The sequence below is a fragment of the Momordica charantia genome (assembly GCF_013281855.1).
Source record: "Momordica charantia cultivar OHB3-1 chromosome 8 unlocalized genomic scaffold, Mcharantia_2.0 BLBB01000008.1, whole genome shotgun sequence".
Classification (NCBI taxonomy): Eukaryota; Viridiplantae; Streptophyta; class Magnoliopsida; order Cucurbitales; family Cucurbitaceae; genus Momordica; species Momordica charantia.
In genome coordinates, this window is record NW_028275166.1 from 25,775,985 (window position 1) to 25,791,806 (window position 15,822).

At 32.5% G+C, this 15,822-nt stretch overlaps 2 protein-coding genes across 8 annotated transcripts; one reads left to right on the plus strand and one right to left on the minus strand.

Moving 5' to 3' along the window:
- The first annotated feature begins 736 nt into the window (after positions 1 to 736).
- LPA1 (tetratricopeptide repeat (TPR)-containing protein) lies at positions 737 to 5,303 on the plus strand. 6 transcript variants are annotated; one of them, XM_022287737.2, is made up of 9 exons: positions 740 to 1,046; positions 2,294 to 2,397; positions 2,621 to 2,756; positions 3,127 to 3,358; positions 3,479 to 3,636; positions 3,956 to 4,144; positions 4,289 to 4,389; positions 4,653 to 4,749; positions 4,985 to 5,303. In XM_022287737.2, the coding sequence occupies exons 1-9, from the start codon at positions 822 to 824 to the stop codon at positions 5,057 to 5,059; spliced, it is 1,317 nt and encodes a 438-aa protein (XP_022143429.1). In that variant the 5' UTR covers positions 740 to 821; the 3' UTR covers positions 5,060 to 5,303. The 6 variants fall into 6 exon arrangements, 3 of the variants coding, with proteins under 3 accessions (XP_022143430.1, XP_087984346.1, XP_022143429.1); XR_015793220.1 differs by lacking the exon at positions 4,653 to 4,749 and having other exon boundaries at positions 737 to 1,046; positions 4,293 to 4,389; XR_015793221.1 differs by lacking the exon at positions 4,985 to 5,303 and having other exon boundaries at positions 737 to 1,046; positions 4,293 to 4,407.
- A 2,520-nt stretch (positions 5,304 to 7,823) lies between these two features.
- GEX1 (gamete expressed protein 1) lies at positions 7,824 to 11,698 on the minus strand. Of its 2 annotated transcripts, none has more exons than XM_022287608.2 (7): positions 11,547 to 11,698; positions 10,815 to 11,295; positions 9,904 to 10,491; positions 9,244 to 9,370; positions 8,978 to 9,164; positions 8,741 to 8,888; positions 7,824 to 8,252 (listed from the first exon to the last, which is right to left on the minus strand). In XM_022287608.2, exons 2-7 carry the CDS (start codon positions 11,276 to 11,278, stop codon positions 8,000 to 8,002), a joined length of 1,767 nt encoding a protein of 588 aa, XP_022143300.1. In that variant the 5' UTR covers positions 11,279 to 11,295; positions 11,547 to 11,698; the 3' UTR covers positions 7,824 to 7,999. The 2 variants fall into 2 exon arrangements, with proteins under 2 accessions (XP_022143300.1, XP_022143299.1); XM_022287607.2 differs by having other exon boundaries at positions 10,815 to 11,393; positions 11,547 to 11,664.
- Between the last annotated feature and the right edge of the window lie 4,124 nt (positions 11,699 to 15,822).

Below are 15,822 nucleotides of genomic sequence, written 5' to 3' on the forward strand. Positions count from 1 at the left end.
ATAAACATTATATTTATATTTCTCTATACTTAATGTCTTTAATTCTACTCGCTATAGATTGATTGATATTATACTTGAAATCTTACCTTCGAAAAAGATGATTTAGTGTTAAAATTGGGATGCAGAACTAAAAGGGGTTTTAAGATTGAGAGATTTAGAAGTTCTTTAGAGGTCGTTAAAATATTTATTCTTTAAAGTCATAACTCGTTATTGAAATTAGATAGAAATATTGATTTGAATTACTAACAAAGAGACATTTGAAATTTGAGAGTTCTTGATTTATATAATTAATAGTTCATTCAATTTCCTAAGATTTTTCTTCCTATTGATTTTTTTATTTGCTTTGATTTGTCATTCAAATTTGATTCTTTAAATAAAATTGAGCAGTAGTATTCGTGGTACTTAAGTGAGCTAGAAATACAAATGACAGTATTTATTTACTCTCTATATTAAAACTTGACTAGCAATTTTTTCTATAAACTCCATTAAAGGAAAATATTTATATTAAAAAAAAATAGGTACTATGGGTAAATAGGTATCTATTGCTTTTCACTCACAAAAAATTGACAATTACAACACATTAAGTGAGAGAAAATATAATAAATACGTGTTTATGAACAAACAGATTTCTTTTTTCTTGAAAATAATAAATTTTCTGTTTTTAAATATTTTTCTTATATATATATATATAGGATAAAATAAATACAGAAGTGAAAACGAACACGCAGTTCATTCATCTTTTTGACAGATTCATTAACTTCCTTTTTTTTTTTTGGTTCGGATATATTTGATTTTCGGCCATGTGAGGTCCCAAACTTTCCATGGCTGTGGCTACTCTTCCTCTGTACCACCATCTGCTCAGATTCTCGAACCCCAAATCAAGAACCACCCTCAGGCCGCGGCTACCCACTTCCACATTCAATTTTCACAAGAATTTCCATCTCTCTATCGCATTCTGCTCTTCTACTTCTCAATCCCCAGAAGCTAATGTCGAAACTGCGGAGTCCTGTGTCAATCTGGGCCTCCAGCTCTTCTCCAAAGGACGGGTGTGCGTTCTTTTTACCTTTTTATTTAATTCGATTCTTTTTGAGTTTGGTTGTTGTGTGTGTTCTTGCTTTCTGCGTTGTGGGTATTGTTTAATGGGGTTCTACTTGTTCGGTAATTGGTGCATTTTGGTTTAATTTTCTGGGCTTGTTGTTGATTGGACTCTTTTGGTACAGTATTGAGTTTTCTGAGAGAATTTTGTGATTTTGGGTGAGAGGATTTTGTATTTTGAGCTTGTTATCACTGGGATTTTGGGTGGACTTTGGCATGTTATTACATGGGTAGTGGTTACTTTCTCAGACCCAGTAAGAACTGAGTAGAGTTTCTCCGACAATCAAGAACAGCCAAAAAAAGAAAAAAATGTCAGCACCAATTTGACAGGAAGTTAAACTTTATCAGTTGTCAACCACCAAAATCTTCAAAACAATATTGTTGCACCACGAGCACGTGGCACCTAGGTGCGGAGCAAGGTGCCATTGCCACTCTGCCCCTTTCGTTGGATTAGATGTACACCCACGCCCCTCCCCTCCATTGGGCGGGGGAGAGGGAGCGGGAGCTCAAGTCAAACTTGAGGTGAGCTTCCTTGATCGATGCTTTCACATTGCTGTTTTGTTGCTTGGTTTTCGAAGAAGTAGAGAATACTCCCATTGTCCCGAGTACCAATTGATCAATCAAAGTCTAAGAAATTGAGGAAAGAAACACATCAATTTCAGTTTGTTACGAGCAACGATACCAGTGGAAATGGTTCTGTAGATCACATGAGGATATATTAGGATTTAAATGTGTGAAGGAGAACTTACAAATGTCAGGGGAAAGATTGATGAACTTACAAATGGAGATAGGAGAAGAGTCTAATGCTTTTCTAGTTTCTTTGTTTTTGGCAGACACATTGTTGAAGCATCTGGTAGGAATAGTTTTATAGCACCTAAATCTCATATCCCAGACAAATTGTAGCATTCCAATCTGATGAGATGCATCACGGCATCTTTCAAGTCTCTTGATTCCCGTAGATCATTAGTACTAAAGCTTTTGTTGCCTTCGTATCTATATGTGAGTATTCCTATTATCTTTGTTTAATCCTGAGATACATGGTTGAGGGGATCAATGATTACGGTCATGTTGTTTTTTGGTGAAACAGTATCTTCTTTCTTCGTTGGCTTCTGATATTTATTTTCCAGTTCTCTTCCTCAATTATTTTGAAAAAAAATGTGTGCAATATATACACTTGATAAACCAATGAATTTTTCAGGTCAAAGAAGCTTTAGTCCAGTTTGATGCAGCACTTAATTTGGATCCTAACCCATTGGAGGCCCAAGCCGCATTCTACAATAAAGCATGCTGTCATGCCTATCGGTATGCTTAAAGGTCTCTATTATTTACTTATTAACACCGATTCTATTCTTTATCTTACCTATATTTGAAGAGTCTAATATGATTGACTCTGTTTAAGAATAGTTACCTTCAAAGCCCCCTTTAAGTTTCTTTTAGACTCTACAAAGGTTTGATTTAGGGAAAAGCTAGAATTTTGATACAGCAAAGATGATGAATTGTGACTTTGTGGATATTTTTGAGACAGTGGGGAAGGAAAGAAAGCTGCTGATTGTCTGCGTGTTGCATTAAGAGAATATAACCTCAAATTTGGCACAATTCTAAATGATCCTGACTTGGCCTCATTCAGAGCTCTTCCTGAATTCAAGGAATTGCAAGAAGAGGTTTGTCGTCGTCAACTTATGTTCTTTTTTCTCCATAACTTCGAATTTCATATTACTTTAATGCAATTAGATGGCTGTGTTTATAAGGGTCATTGTAAATAGCAAGGCTTAGAGGGAATGAGTTCAAACCATGATAACCACCTACCTAGGATTTAATATCTTACGAGTTAGCTTGTCAACCAAATGTAGTAGGGTCAGGCAGTTAGCCCATGATTAGTCGAGGTGCGCGCAAGCTGGTCCAGACACATGGATATAAAAAAAAAAAAAAAATATATATATATATATATATATATATAGATGACTGTGTTTAATCAATGGAGTCACAGTTACTCATTCAGTTATATTTCTGAATAATTTTATGGACATCCAGGCTAGGCTGGGTGGAGAGGATATAGGATATGGCTTTCGAAGAGATCTTAAACTCATTAGTGAAGTCCAAGCACCTTTTCGCGGGGTTAGGAAGTTCTTTTATGTAGCACTATCAGCAGCAGCCGGAATTTCTTTGTTGTTTACTATACCCCGGCTATTTCGTGCTATTCAAGGTGGTGATGAAGCTCCTGATGTTTGGGAGACTGCCGGAAATTTAGCTGTTAATATGGGAGGTACATCTTAATTCTTTTATAAGCTTCCATAACTCAGTAAAGGAATATAAACAAAAAGTTCACATGTTCACTATGGTGAGCTAGCTGAAATACTAATTTTTTCCAATCAGCATTTAACAGGTATTATTGTTCTTGTGGCATTATTCTTATGGGACAACAAGAAAGAAGAGGAACAGCTTGCACAAATATCAAGAAATGAAACACTATCAAGGTTGCCTCTACGACTTTCCACCAATCGGATTGTTGAACTTGTACAGCTTCGAGATACCGTAAGACCGGTGAGTATGATCATCTTACCTGTTTACAACTCCATAAATCAATGCTAAGTCCAACTTCCACATTTTAGGATTTATCATTCTCTTTCGGATTCTGATTACTTCACTTGATTTGCCCGTTCTGTTCGTGTTCCTGACCTGTCTCTTTTCTTCTCAAGTTGGCTTTATTCATCCAACCCTCTTTGTGTTTGCTCCCCCTCCATTGAATTTCATGTTTCCAATAGCATACCAAAATATAATGGTCTCTTTCTAGGAAGAATCGATATTGACCCTAGTTATGTACATTTTGACATTCTTTAAATCAATTTACCTTCAATTTAAGGTCATCTTAGCTGGTAAAAAGGAGACAGTTTCTTCAGCCATCCAGAAAGCAGAAAGGTTCAGAACTGAGCTCCTTAGACGAGGTGTTCTCTTAGTTCCCGTCGTATGGGGCGAAGGTAGGGAGCCCCAAATAGAAAAGAGAGGGTTTGGGGCTCCAACCAATGCAACTGCTGTTCTGCCATCTATTGGGGTAAGATCAATAGACTTCCATCCTGTCCTACATTTGTCCAAGGATATGGATATCTTTTGAATCATGCTGTAGTTTATTCATGTTCCAAGTAGCTAATTCAAAAGTTAATCGGTATGTTCTCTTGTTCCCACAACACTCGTTTAGGAAGACTTTGAGAAACGAGCTCAGTCTATAACTGCAAAATCGAAGTTGAAGGCTGAAATTCGATTCAGGGCCGAGGTTGTATCACCTGCAGAATGGGAAAGGTAGTGCGTCTCTTCTTGGTATGCTTGCTTCCTATCATCCAATCTATCATAAACCGACCACGAGCTGTTATATCTTGGAAAATAAATTTTTTCTCTTCCGGAGTGGTATTATCTCGATATTATGAGAACAGTCGTCTGGTTGAATCAATATGAGGTGGATATATGATATTGTGTTTTCCATTCTGTTAGAATTTTAGTACTCTGGATAATAGCTTAGTTTTTTCTTCTTTTTTCTTCCTTTTTTTTTTTTTTTTTTTAACTAGTTGGATAAGGGACCAGCAGAAGTCTGAAGGGGTTACCCCTGGTGAGGATGTCTACATAATATTGCGACTGGATGGTCGAGTTCGTAGATCAGGGAGGGTAAGTTCATATCATGAAAGTTACCATATTGAGTCTAATGGAAACACAGATTATTATGCGCGTTGTCTCGTCTTGGAGATATAAACCATGTTATCGGTCAACTATTCAGTCTAGAATATATCATCTTCTCCATCACCATCGACTCGAATCAGTTCTCGTACAAGTTCCTTTAAAGTAAAAAAACTCTTGAGGATTTGCAGATTTCTCTTGCTCATTTTTTGTGATAAATCTGCAGGGAATGCCTGACTGGCCAAAAATTATTGAAGAGCTGCCACCAATGGAAGCTCTTCTAAGCAAGCTAGAAAGATGAGGAAAAATGGACACGGTGTTCATACACCTACAGAAATGATCAATGGCATCACTTTTGCTACTCGTTCGACTTCCACACCGACACCCAGAAGATTAAAACTTTAGAATAAAACATTCTTTTTGTGTGCATCTAAATGACAACATGGTTTTAGCTAGGTGTTTCTGTTATCATACTGTGATCCAAACCTGAGACCACTCTGTTTTCATTTCTTCAATGTGCAAGAGAAGATGGTCTTTTTGGGAAATTCAAGTGATTTCTTTTAGATTAGAATTCATCATCTTTTGTCTTGTATAGTCTCTGGTTCTTTACCTATAAACTTGATTGGGGTGTTTGACTATAAAATTATTTTCTTGAAGGATTCAAAATTTCAAAGGGAGTATTGGTATTAGATGGGTCATTGGGGCAATAGATTCTGAGTTTAAATATATCACTTGGTGGACCCTCTCTTGGATTTTGCCAAGTTTGTTGTCTTGATTTTGAACAACCACATTATTTTCCAAACAAACTTCTAGAAAACCTGAAAATTGAGAGTTTGAAACTTGAATTGAAGTTCAAGTTTTTGTGACATTACCAATAATGCCCTCAACTTTTTTTAAAAGAAAAAAAAAGTGTCCTCCATTCTCTAGAAGTCGGATATTCAGAGAGTTTTTCGAATGGAAATTTTGGCTGTTTTGTTGTTCTTCTCGTCTTGTTGGTAGGTTTCTTTGTTCTTGTGCATTGATGTAAGATTCTTCTTCTTGCAATCTTCTTGCAATAATGTTTGTGTAAAAAAAAGGTTTTGAGTGTAAAATAAAAGAAATAAGAAACTTTAATTGCAAAGTTATAAAAATGACTAACGAAATCTGTTAAATTCAATAAAGAAAATGCGACCTCTTGTGGATAATCTGATGTCTATATTCTACCAAAAGGGCTTTAAATTTAATATTTGGAACACAATCTTATCGACTAGAAAACCAACTAATCTACCAATAAGTCATTTGTTCTTTAGAGTAATAGTTTAGTTTCTGAATTTTAGTCTATAATGATTTAGTTTCCGTACTATATAGTTTCTGAACTTTAGTATATGTATCAATTTAATCTCCGTAGTTTAAAATTTGCAACAATTCCTCTATTATGAAAAACTTCATCAAAATTAAGTGTCGACTTTTATTATATAACGATTTAGTCTTTGTACTTTTCAAAAATAAAATAAAATAAAGACGATTTAGTCTTTGTAATTTATAAACACATTTAGTTTTCATTAGTTTATGAATATAAACATATAAGAAAACCTATTAAATCTTAACAATATTTTTTACGATAAAGGCTAAATCGTTACATATTAAAGTTACTAAATTGTTACTGATTTGAAATTACAAAGATTAAACTGTTACTTTAATAATATATCTTCGAGGAATAAAAGTATATTTTTAACCTTCTTATTTATATCACTTTCTATTGGTAGGTTGTGAAAAGGGTGTTTTGGCACATATTAAAAAATTTCACCTTTCTTCACAGCAATTGGAATGCCTTTTGAATTTGTAAGACTTCCCCCACTTCAACCACAGAGGAAATGAGCACAAAAAAGACCAAAAAGAACTCAACTTTGTGGTGTTTATGTAAATAAAACCAAAACCAATGCCATTTTTTAAACCAAAAATCCACTTTAAATGTGAGAAGAAGCTCTTTCCCTTGGCAGGCTTTAGAATTCAAGTTCAAGAAAAATGAAGAAGCCTAGCATGGGCAACTCAGCCTTCTTTATGCTCATTTTCACCATAGCCTTCTTCATCTCTTCCTCCTTTCTCGCCGTCGCAGCCTTGAGCGGTGACCGTACTCTCAGCTGGCTCTCGACGGAATCTCGATGCCACGGGCGTTCGATAAACGAGTGCATCATGAATAATATTGAGTTTGAATTGGATTCTGAGATCAATCGTCGTATCTTAGCTAGTTCGAGCTATATAAGTTACAAGTCATTGAAGGCAAACAACATTCCATGCTCTCGTAGAGGCTCTTCGTACTACAATTGCCAGCCAGGGGCCGAAGCTAACCCATATCAGCGGGGTTGCACCGTCATTACTCGTTGCAGAAACTAACCAAAACTCACTTTTCTTGTCTTGTTTGCTTTTGCCTTCCTTCTTGTTATTGTCTTTGTAACATAGAATAAATTTGAGAAAGGCAGTCGCCATATTTGGGTTTATTATGGAGTGTTTATATATTATTGTAAGATTTCCTCTATGAAAACTTTTCATAGGTTAATCTGATTCTCTGGATTTTATTTATAAAATAAAAAGCTCATAACAAATATTTAGATAAACAAATAAACATTTTACAATTTTTAAATAATTTATGTTAATATGCCTATATTACTAATAACTTTGTTTTTATATTTAGTAGATTTTTTTGCAATACTATGGATATGACGAACCTATGGACATAAAAATGTCGACCAAAATTTAATACATAGCTATAGGGGTGCCTAAAATTAATTTTTTTCAATTAAAGAAAAATTAAAGCATGTAAATTTAAACAACAAATCCCAACAAAAATTATTCAAATAATTAACGCTTTCTTTTATAAACTTTTTTGTTTTTAGTTTTCTATCTAAGTTAAAAAAACAAAAAACAATGGTAATCAGATAGGGTCTAAAAGATGAACTTTAAGAAAATAGATATTAACAAATAAATATATCTTTTTACAATGTAACAAGCTATTCGTTCTATCCCACACATTAATCAATACAAGATCCTAATTTTTGCCCATGAAAAAAAAAAGAGAGAGAGAGAGATGAACAAACATTTTGCCATCTTTTATACCATTACTTTTTTTTTTTTCTGTAAAAATTGTACATACAACATTACATTCCTATATGTAAGCAGAAAATAGAAACCATCATTTTAACTTATAATAAAGTAAACTCAAAAGTACTTTTAGGAATAGCCACTGCTTATAAAAGAGATAAAATTAGTAACGAAGTGGACGACGGCGAAGATTGTACCTTCTTGTGGTAAAAGCAGTTGTGATTGAGTTCTCTCCCACTTCCTCTGGAAGCACAAAATCAGGATCTTCAACATTATCTTCAGATAATTCAGTGTCAATCCACGATGACCAGTTCACCTCACTATCACTCTCCCAACACAACTTATTTGGTGTCTCCATTCCATTGATCTTTTCCATTAACATTAGCAGCATGTGATGGTTCAAAACGTCGTAGTCTCTGCAATTTCAAAACGTTCGTTGAGTTGTTAACAACCACCCACCTTAACAAGACTTAGATGCAGGCAACTAAACAAATTGAATGCGTGTTTAGGAGTGATGGTAGAACAAGTGATTTTGAAAAAAAAGATTTAAATATAAGTGATTTTGACCATGGCAAAAATGATTTTGGCCATGCCGAAATCACTCTCGAACATAATCTTAAACTTTCATAAAAATCAATTTTTTAATTTGCCAAACATGATCAATGAAAAATAGAGTAATTTTGACAATGACAAAAGTGATTTTTATCGTGCCAAAATCAGCCCCAACCACACTATCATTATTAAAAGTACTTAAAAAAGGGGTAACCAAATGCACAATTGAAAGCATTTTTATTAAAAGTAAAGTATTTCAGAAAAAATGTACTTAAACTAAAAGGTATGCCAGCCAGACTCACCCTTGTTATAACTAAAGTTTCATTTGGTAAAGTTCAAGATTAGCGTTTACCTGTACGTGAAAATGGCATGTAGAAGCTGAAGAGAAGCAGCAAGTAGAAACGCTGTCCGAACCACGCTTACGATCCATGTTCTCTGTTCTGTATCAAACACCTCGACCCGAAGTATTGCTACTTCGATCAAGAATGAAGCACAAAGCTCTGGAAATCATGACAAATTAGTTTAATCAGTGACCAATCTGATGATACATATAATAAGAAGATCTGTTGAATAGAGAATTATATTTTACCAATATATAGCCAGGGCCTGACGGTGTAAGTTTGCTTGGTGCTACTAAACATGTAGATGATAAAGACTGAAGTGAAGTAAATGAAGAAGACTTTGATTAGTCGAGATTCGAGCAACATTGCGTTGTGCAAGGTGAAGAGTTTCTCTAAAGCAATGAACATGTTTGCTTGTTTTGACTCAAATGATTGCTGTCAACAGAGAGGGAAGAAAGTAAGCAAAATACTCACTCCCAAATATCAGTTTGGGTTAAATAAGAAGAAGCTTTACCTGGGCTTCCAAGATTGTTTTCGAGTTTTCCATTAAACGATCATGAAGTTGTTGAAGCTGTCCTTGTCGTTGAAGAAGCTCCTCCTGCTGTCTGTGGCCATATTCAGCTAAGTCTTGCAGCTTACTCCTGGAAGTCGCAAAGCAATTAGAGAAATTTTTTAGGTTTTATCTGTGTATATTTTGTTCTACAACTTTAAAAATTTTATAACAGATCTCTAAACTTTTCTGCTTTTGTCTATTTAGTTTTAAAAGAATTTCATAACAGGTCTCTAAACTTTTCTGCTTTTGTCTATTTAGTTTTAAAAAGTTTTAAAAAGTTCTAATAGGTCCTTGAACACTTTTCATTTCGTAACTTATAAGTCTCTACCGTTAACTTCATTAGTCTCACAATGACAAGATGACTGTAATATTTAAAGGTTACATCCAAAATTAACCTGCCACATCATTCTTAAATTTAACACAAGTTTTGTGCAACGCAAAGTGTCAAACAAATTCACAAGGATCTACTAGAAACAAAACTAGTTTCAACAATCTATTAGAATCTTTTTCACAGGGACTAATTAGATATAATAATAACTTAAAGGCTCATAAACTTATTAAGAACTTAGAAATTAAATAGACACAATCTTAACAAAACTTGTAATTTAACGTTTTGTTTACCTGCTTTCCTCTAGTGCTTCAGATTGAACTTTGCTTAAAGAATGAAGACCATTGAGTGCTGTGGATTGAGCATCTAGAAGTTCTTGTTGTTTGTCCAATGACAGGCCTGCCATGTTCCCAATATCATCAGCTGTGCTCTGCAGGTATTTCATCTTGGAAAACATTGCATCTCCCACTTTGGTAATCTCCTTTTCAATCTCCATGGCTTCGTCTCGTAAACCATCCATCTCTCGGCTGAGATTACTGTAGGAATCCTGAAGCATTTCCATCCCTTCCTCCAAACTTCTCCTCAGTCTTAACTGACCTTCTTGAAGTTCTGACTGGGATGTCTCTATCTTCTTGGTTTGTTCATAAACTGCTTCCGAGTGTTTTAGCACAACACCCATGTGATCTTCTAGTTTCCTTGATGTTTGAACCATTTGTTGTATTTGAACACCAGTGGAGTTCAATGAATCAAAAATTTGATATGAATTTTGCAGCAGAGATTCTGATTTTTCCTCAATGGTTTCTAACTTTCCTTCTACAGCTTCGGAAGATCTCTTCAATTCATTCACCAGCCTCTCTGTGTCATGCTTGAAAGCATGAGCCCTGAAGACACATACCAAAATCACGTGGAGATGATGATAATTTTGTAAGGAAGAAAAAGTAAACAAAGATGAAAAATAAGATACGTATTATAAATTTGATTTTAATTCCAACTTGGTTGGATCAGTCAAACTACACAAATCGTCTCTATTGGAGTATAGGCCGAGTAAAAAACATTTTATGGACATTTGATAAAATTTAGCTAAGTTATAGTACCAAATTGAAGCTTCTAAAACCTTAAACATCAAATTATAACAAAATTTAAACAACAGGGGTCAAATTATGGGATCAAACCGATAATTTAACCAATAAGATAGGATACATACTGTAGCTGATGACAAATGGAGTTGGTTTCAAGGTAGAACTCAAGGTAGATCCTATGCTCATGCTCATTCAAGTATTTGAGGCATTTGGACATGGCGGATTTCGGGTCACAAGAAGGAAAAGGAGGCCTGCCAGAGTCCTTCTGAAAGCAATCGCTAAGATGCCAAGCGAATCTCGACCGCTTCTCATCCGCTGCAAAAATCTCCGAGCAGCCCGCAAATAAATGCCTATAAGCACTCTCCCAGCAAGAATTAGAGGCAGTCAATTTGTTCTTCGCATTCTCAATTCGCCTCACCCCTTTTTGGTCATCGAAACCCTCCATCGAAAATTCCGCCACAGTTCCACCCTCAATTCGCTTAAAACTCCCCATCGCAGAGTCCGAAGACGAAGAAGACGAGAACCAGATCCACGACTCGCACTTCCCCGACGCCAATAACAGTATTACCAAAAACAGAAAACGCTCCATCGAAACCCTACCGCCTTCTACCAAAATTCAAACAACGAAACTGAACCACAATCACTTCAAATTCCTAAATCCATGGAAGTCAATTCTATTCGTCCATAGAAACAATCAACGTGTCCTAAAATTTGTTACCCAATCAGACACGAAGATAACTTAACGAACAACGAGATTGAAAGATTAAAAAATTAAAAAGAAAAAGTTGTGTAAAAACATTGCAGATGATGATTCTGTGTAAAGCGAATTAAGATTAGGAATTTGTGAGAAAGAGAACCTGAATGTCTTCGATTGCAGAGTCTGAAAGTTCTATTTCTGTGTTCTGAGGAAGACGACGGCGGCGAATTTGAAAGGCCGGTCTATTTATACGGGGGCAGCGGTGACTTGCTATAAAAGGAAACGAATAAAACGCTGCGTTTTGGAAAGAGGCGCGAACCTTTGCGCGTCGGTTTCTTACAGTAATTTGTTTCCTTCTTTAAATCTTATTTTATTTTATTATTATTTTTTCCTTTTTTGTTCTTTCGAGTTATTTCTTTTATTATAAAATGTAAAGATGTTTGGTTACTTGGATGATTGGGAATATAATAATTTGTTTTACTTGTTTTACTTTTCTCTTTCCTCTTAATTTTTTTTAATGAAAAAAATATAAACACGTCGGATAACTCTTTATTGTATCTGTTCTCTAGAATTTTAAATTAAAAAAAGTAAAATTTTAAATGGAGTTTAATTTTTTAATTAAATATTCCGAATTTTAATGTAAATATATTATTTAATATTTATTTATTTATCAGTCAATTATATTAAAATACTGCTCTCATTCGTGTTTGAGAAAAAAAATAAAAACAAAAATAAGGAATTAGAAATTTGATTTTGTTATTTTCAAAATTTTTACACACCCATTTCTAAAAGATAATAAACGAGAAATATAAACAATTACTAAATTCTTATGTTTAGAACAAACAACAAAAGATAACGTTATCAAACAACTATAAAATTATAGTAATTTTTTTTTGTTTGTTTATGTATATTATTGCCAATGGTAATATTATTCATTATATTTGACCATGACAACGTAACAAACTAATTACTAACAATTATATAATATTAGTTTATTTCGATGACCATGGAAAATATCTCTATAATGGAGATTTTGGTAATCAAATCCAATATCTCTCATTATTATCTAAAGAAAAGGTTAGGATATGTCATTATGGTAATAATTGTCTAAAACTTATAAATAATAATACTCCCTCTTAGGGGTTGGCTAGATATAAGCAATCATACCATAAGATTCACTTAATATTTCAAAATTCTTTACTTATTTGAGTACTATAACCTATATTAGTTCAAACATTAATTAGAAAGTGACTTTACAATTTGAAAGTTTAAATCTTGATCTATACATCTATAATATTATATTAGTAAAATAAAAAACTTTGTTTACGGTTAGAGTTGCGGCCACAAGATCATACAGACAAAATTTTATGTGCTAACTTTTTATTTTGGTAATTTCTAAACTAAGTAATAAAACCTTAACTTCGCAATTTTTTTTCCAAAAGTTTTTAAGTTGATGTGATATTGATAGGTCTTGAACTCGAGTTTGTGAAAGACTATTAATTTAGGTTTAAATTAATAAATATTTCCATAATTTTTCTTTATTTGGACTCTTATATCTGGTAGTTATTGATTTTATTCTCTGTACTTTCTAAAAATGACGGTTCCAATCATTTTGCTCTCTTATTTATTTTAGATTTTCAATCAAAATTCAGCGCAATAGAACATTAAATAAATTTATTAAAATATTTTATACTTTGTATTTTTTAGATTTTGTCCATTTGGATTTATATATTATTTCGATTTTTGTCATTTTGGTCTATATGTACATTTTAAAGGTGATTGATTTACATTTTGGTATTTTTTTTTCTTTTTAGGATAACACTACTTTTGATAAATTTTTTAAAATATTCTATAGATTTGTATTAAAGATGTTTCATTCGGTGTAATGTTTTGTATTAAGATTTTTCAAACAAATAAAAAACAATCCCTTTTTAAAGTGAAAAGACTAAAATAAATGTTTTTAAGATAAATGCATTAAAATAACAAAATTGATAATATAAAAGCCAAAATTGATAATCTATTTGATCATCGAAATCAAAAGCGAATGAGTAAATGCATTTACAAAAATGATTTATACCATAATTAAGCCGACTTTTTTAATATCTATATATAATTTTTATGAGAGTAAAAGAAATAGTTTTAAAATTAATAATATAGTTCAATTAAACTCAAATTTATTTTAAGTTCTGTGGAACCAATTTTTACTTACCCTTTGATGACGTGAAACACACAGGAATTATTAATTCCTAAGGTAGGTGGCTATTATGGGATTTGAACTCATCCCTCTTAATTACCTTAGTCCCTTTGGACCAAATGAGCCACCCATTATGGTTTAGAGAAAAATATAAATAGAAACACCGACATTTCCACATATCAACTGAATTAAAAAAAAATAGCAACAAATTATCATATCACTGACACTGACATAATATAAATTTAAACTTATTTAAAATAATTAATGTTTATTTATTATGATTTATTTTATAATAATTTTAAAATTATTCAACACTTTCATCGACATTCTATCAAATTGAGACAACATAAAACTTTGGTTACACAGATATAATAAAGTTTCATATGGAGTGCAATGATAAGGAGCAGAGCACATGGGCATGGGTGGTGCAAAAAGAGATCATGGAGCTCACACCACCATTAAAGTGAGAAACAAAAAGCTAAAAAACCCAAACACAAAATGATGGGAAGGTAGAAGACAAACATGCCAAAACACAAATAGTTTAGGTTTAAATATTATTTAATAAATAGATAATGTTATTTTGTATATATATATTAGTCACGGTTCTAAATATCCATCGATACGTCGATATTTCCATCGACATATCCATGTTTTCATGAGTCCGACATTGATATGAAGGGTAAATAGACATTTCCATCATAGTACAAAAAAATTGACAAAATATGAAAAATATCAACAAAATATCACTAATATATACATAATATTAATATTAATTATTTTTTAAATTATTTAGAAATATAAAAATGTTTATTTGTTAATTTAAATATTTTTTATGATTTTTTAATTTCTATAACTTTTACAAATATCCATCCACATTCATATTTATCGATATTTCCATGAAACTGATACCTCAATATTTCCAACAATATTGACATTTAAAACCTTGGTACTAGTGTGTTAATATAATACTGACATAAAATAAATAGTCCATGGATTTTCCTTCCTTTTGCTGCATTTCGCTCAAAGGGTTGAAGGGACCTCGTGCATCAAGTTGTTCGCAAGGGCAAACTTGATCTTCTTCCCCAGAGATCCCAGATGAGGGAACCCTAAGAGAGCGGCCGACTCCAACTACCGTCCACGTACGATCCATACTAGATCTGACCAACAGCCAATCCTACCTCCTCTACGTTCTTGACATAAAATAAATATTAGGTGACAAAATTGGAGCAAGGGCCATTTTTTTTTTTCAATTCAAGAAATAAAATAGATTATTTTGAAAGTTTGGAGATCAAAACATACGTTTTAGTTAATCCCTTGAAACTTTAGTATTTACGTATGTGAATATTGGAATTGTGTAATAAATAAGCTTATCTATCATACTTTGTTTCTCAATGGGCTTAATTCATTTTCTATTTTTTGGCCAAATTATGAAGTATTGTTCCGAATGAATTTATTATTCATCCATTTTAATATTCACAGATGAAAAGTATAATTTCGAAAAAGTTAAAACATTAAAAAGAAAAAAAACTTATATAAAAAATTCTAAACAACACGAGGTTTGAACTATTTGTTTAAAATTTTAAAACTAAAATAGATATTTTGTTAGACTCTAAATGAGTATAATTTAAGTTAAATTACAAGTATAGTATTTAAGCTTTGCGATTCTAATAGATTTTAAATTTAAAAAGTATTTAAACTTTTAATCTTATGTCTCGATAAATTTAACAAGTGTCCAATAGTTCCATAAATTATTGATTTCGTGTTTATAGATCCTAACCTATTTCGTATTATTTAAAATGAACGAATCTATTAAATATAAAATTGAATTTCGTGTATGATAGGATCTAACTCTTAAAGTGATTACGACATCTTACTCTTCTTCTAGGGGTTCAATCTCTAAATTGTATTAAAATAATCTTTCAATTTTATGTTTATTTGATCCAAAGATTTTAAATATCAATGTCTCAATTTAAAAATTTATAAAAATGAAAAACTAATAACAAATAAGTCTGCCTCAATCCTCACTTTTTAAATATGTTAAAAATGATTAATTAATATTATGTTAGTATTTTTCTCTTTTTGTAATAATACGGAAATATGGATGCATTTCTCATATAGATATGGACACAAAAAAAAAAAAAAAAAAAATCAACATATCGGAAGTTTAATACTCACTGTATTCTACCAAAATATCATAAGTCGGAATCTAAGTAAAAAAAAAAATATATCTTTAGTTCACGGG

What these genes read in the sequence shown, in the direction of transcription:
- LPA1 (XM_022287737.2), top strand. Translation starts at nt 822, where the DNA reads ATGGCTGTGGCTACTCTTCCTCTGTACCACCATCTGCTCAGATTCTCG. An exon ending in TTTAGCTGTTAATATGGGAG is followed by an intron (nt 3,359 to 3,478) that starts GTACATCTTAAT and finishes AGCATTTAACAG; the next exon opens with GTATTATTGTTCTTGTGGCA. An exon ending in TCACCTGCAGAATGGGAAAG is followed by an intron (nt 4,390 to 4,652) that starts GTAGTGCGTCTC and finishes TTTTTTAACTAG; the next exon opens with TTGGATAAGGGACCAGCAGA.
- GEX1 (XM_022287608.2), bottom strand. Translation starts at nt 11,278, where the DNA reads ATGGAGCGTTTTCTGTTTTTGGTAATACTGTTATTGGCGTCGGGGAAG. An exon ending in AAACAATCTTGGAAGCCCAG is followed by an intron (nt 9,165 to 9,243) that starts GTAAAGCTTCTT and finishes CTCTGTTGACAG; the next exon opens with CAATCATTTGAGTCAAAACA. An exon ending in CAGGCCCTGGCTATATATTG is followed by an intron (nt 8,889 to 8,977) that starts GTAAAATATAAT and finishes CATGATTTCCAG; the next exon opens with AGCTTTGTGCTTCATTCTTG.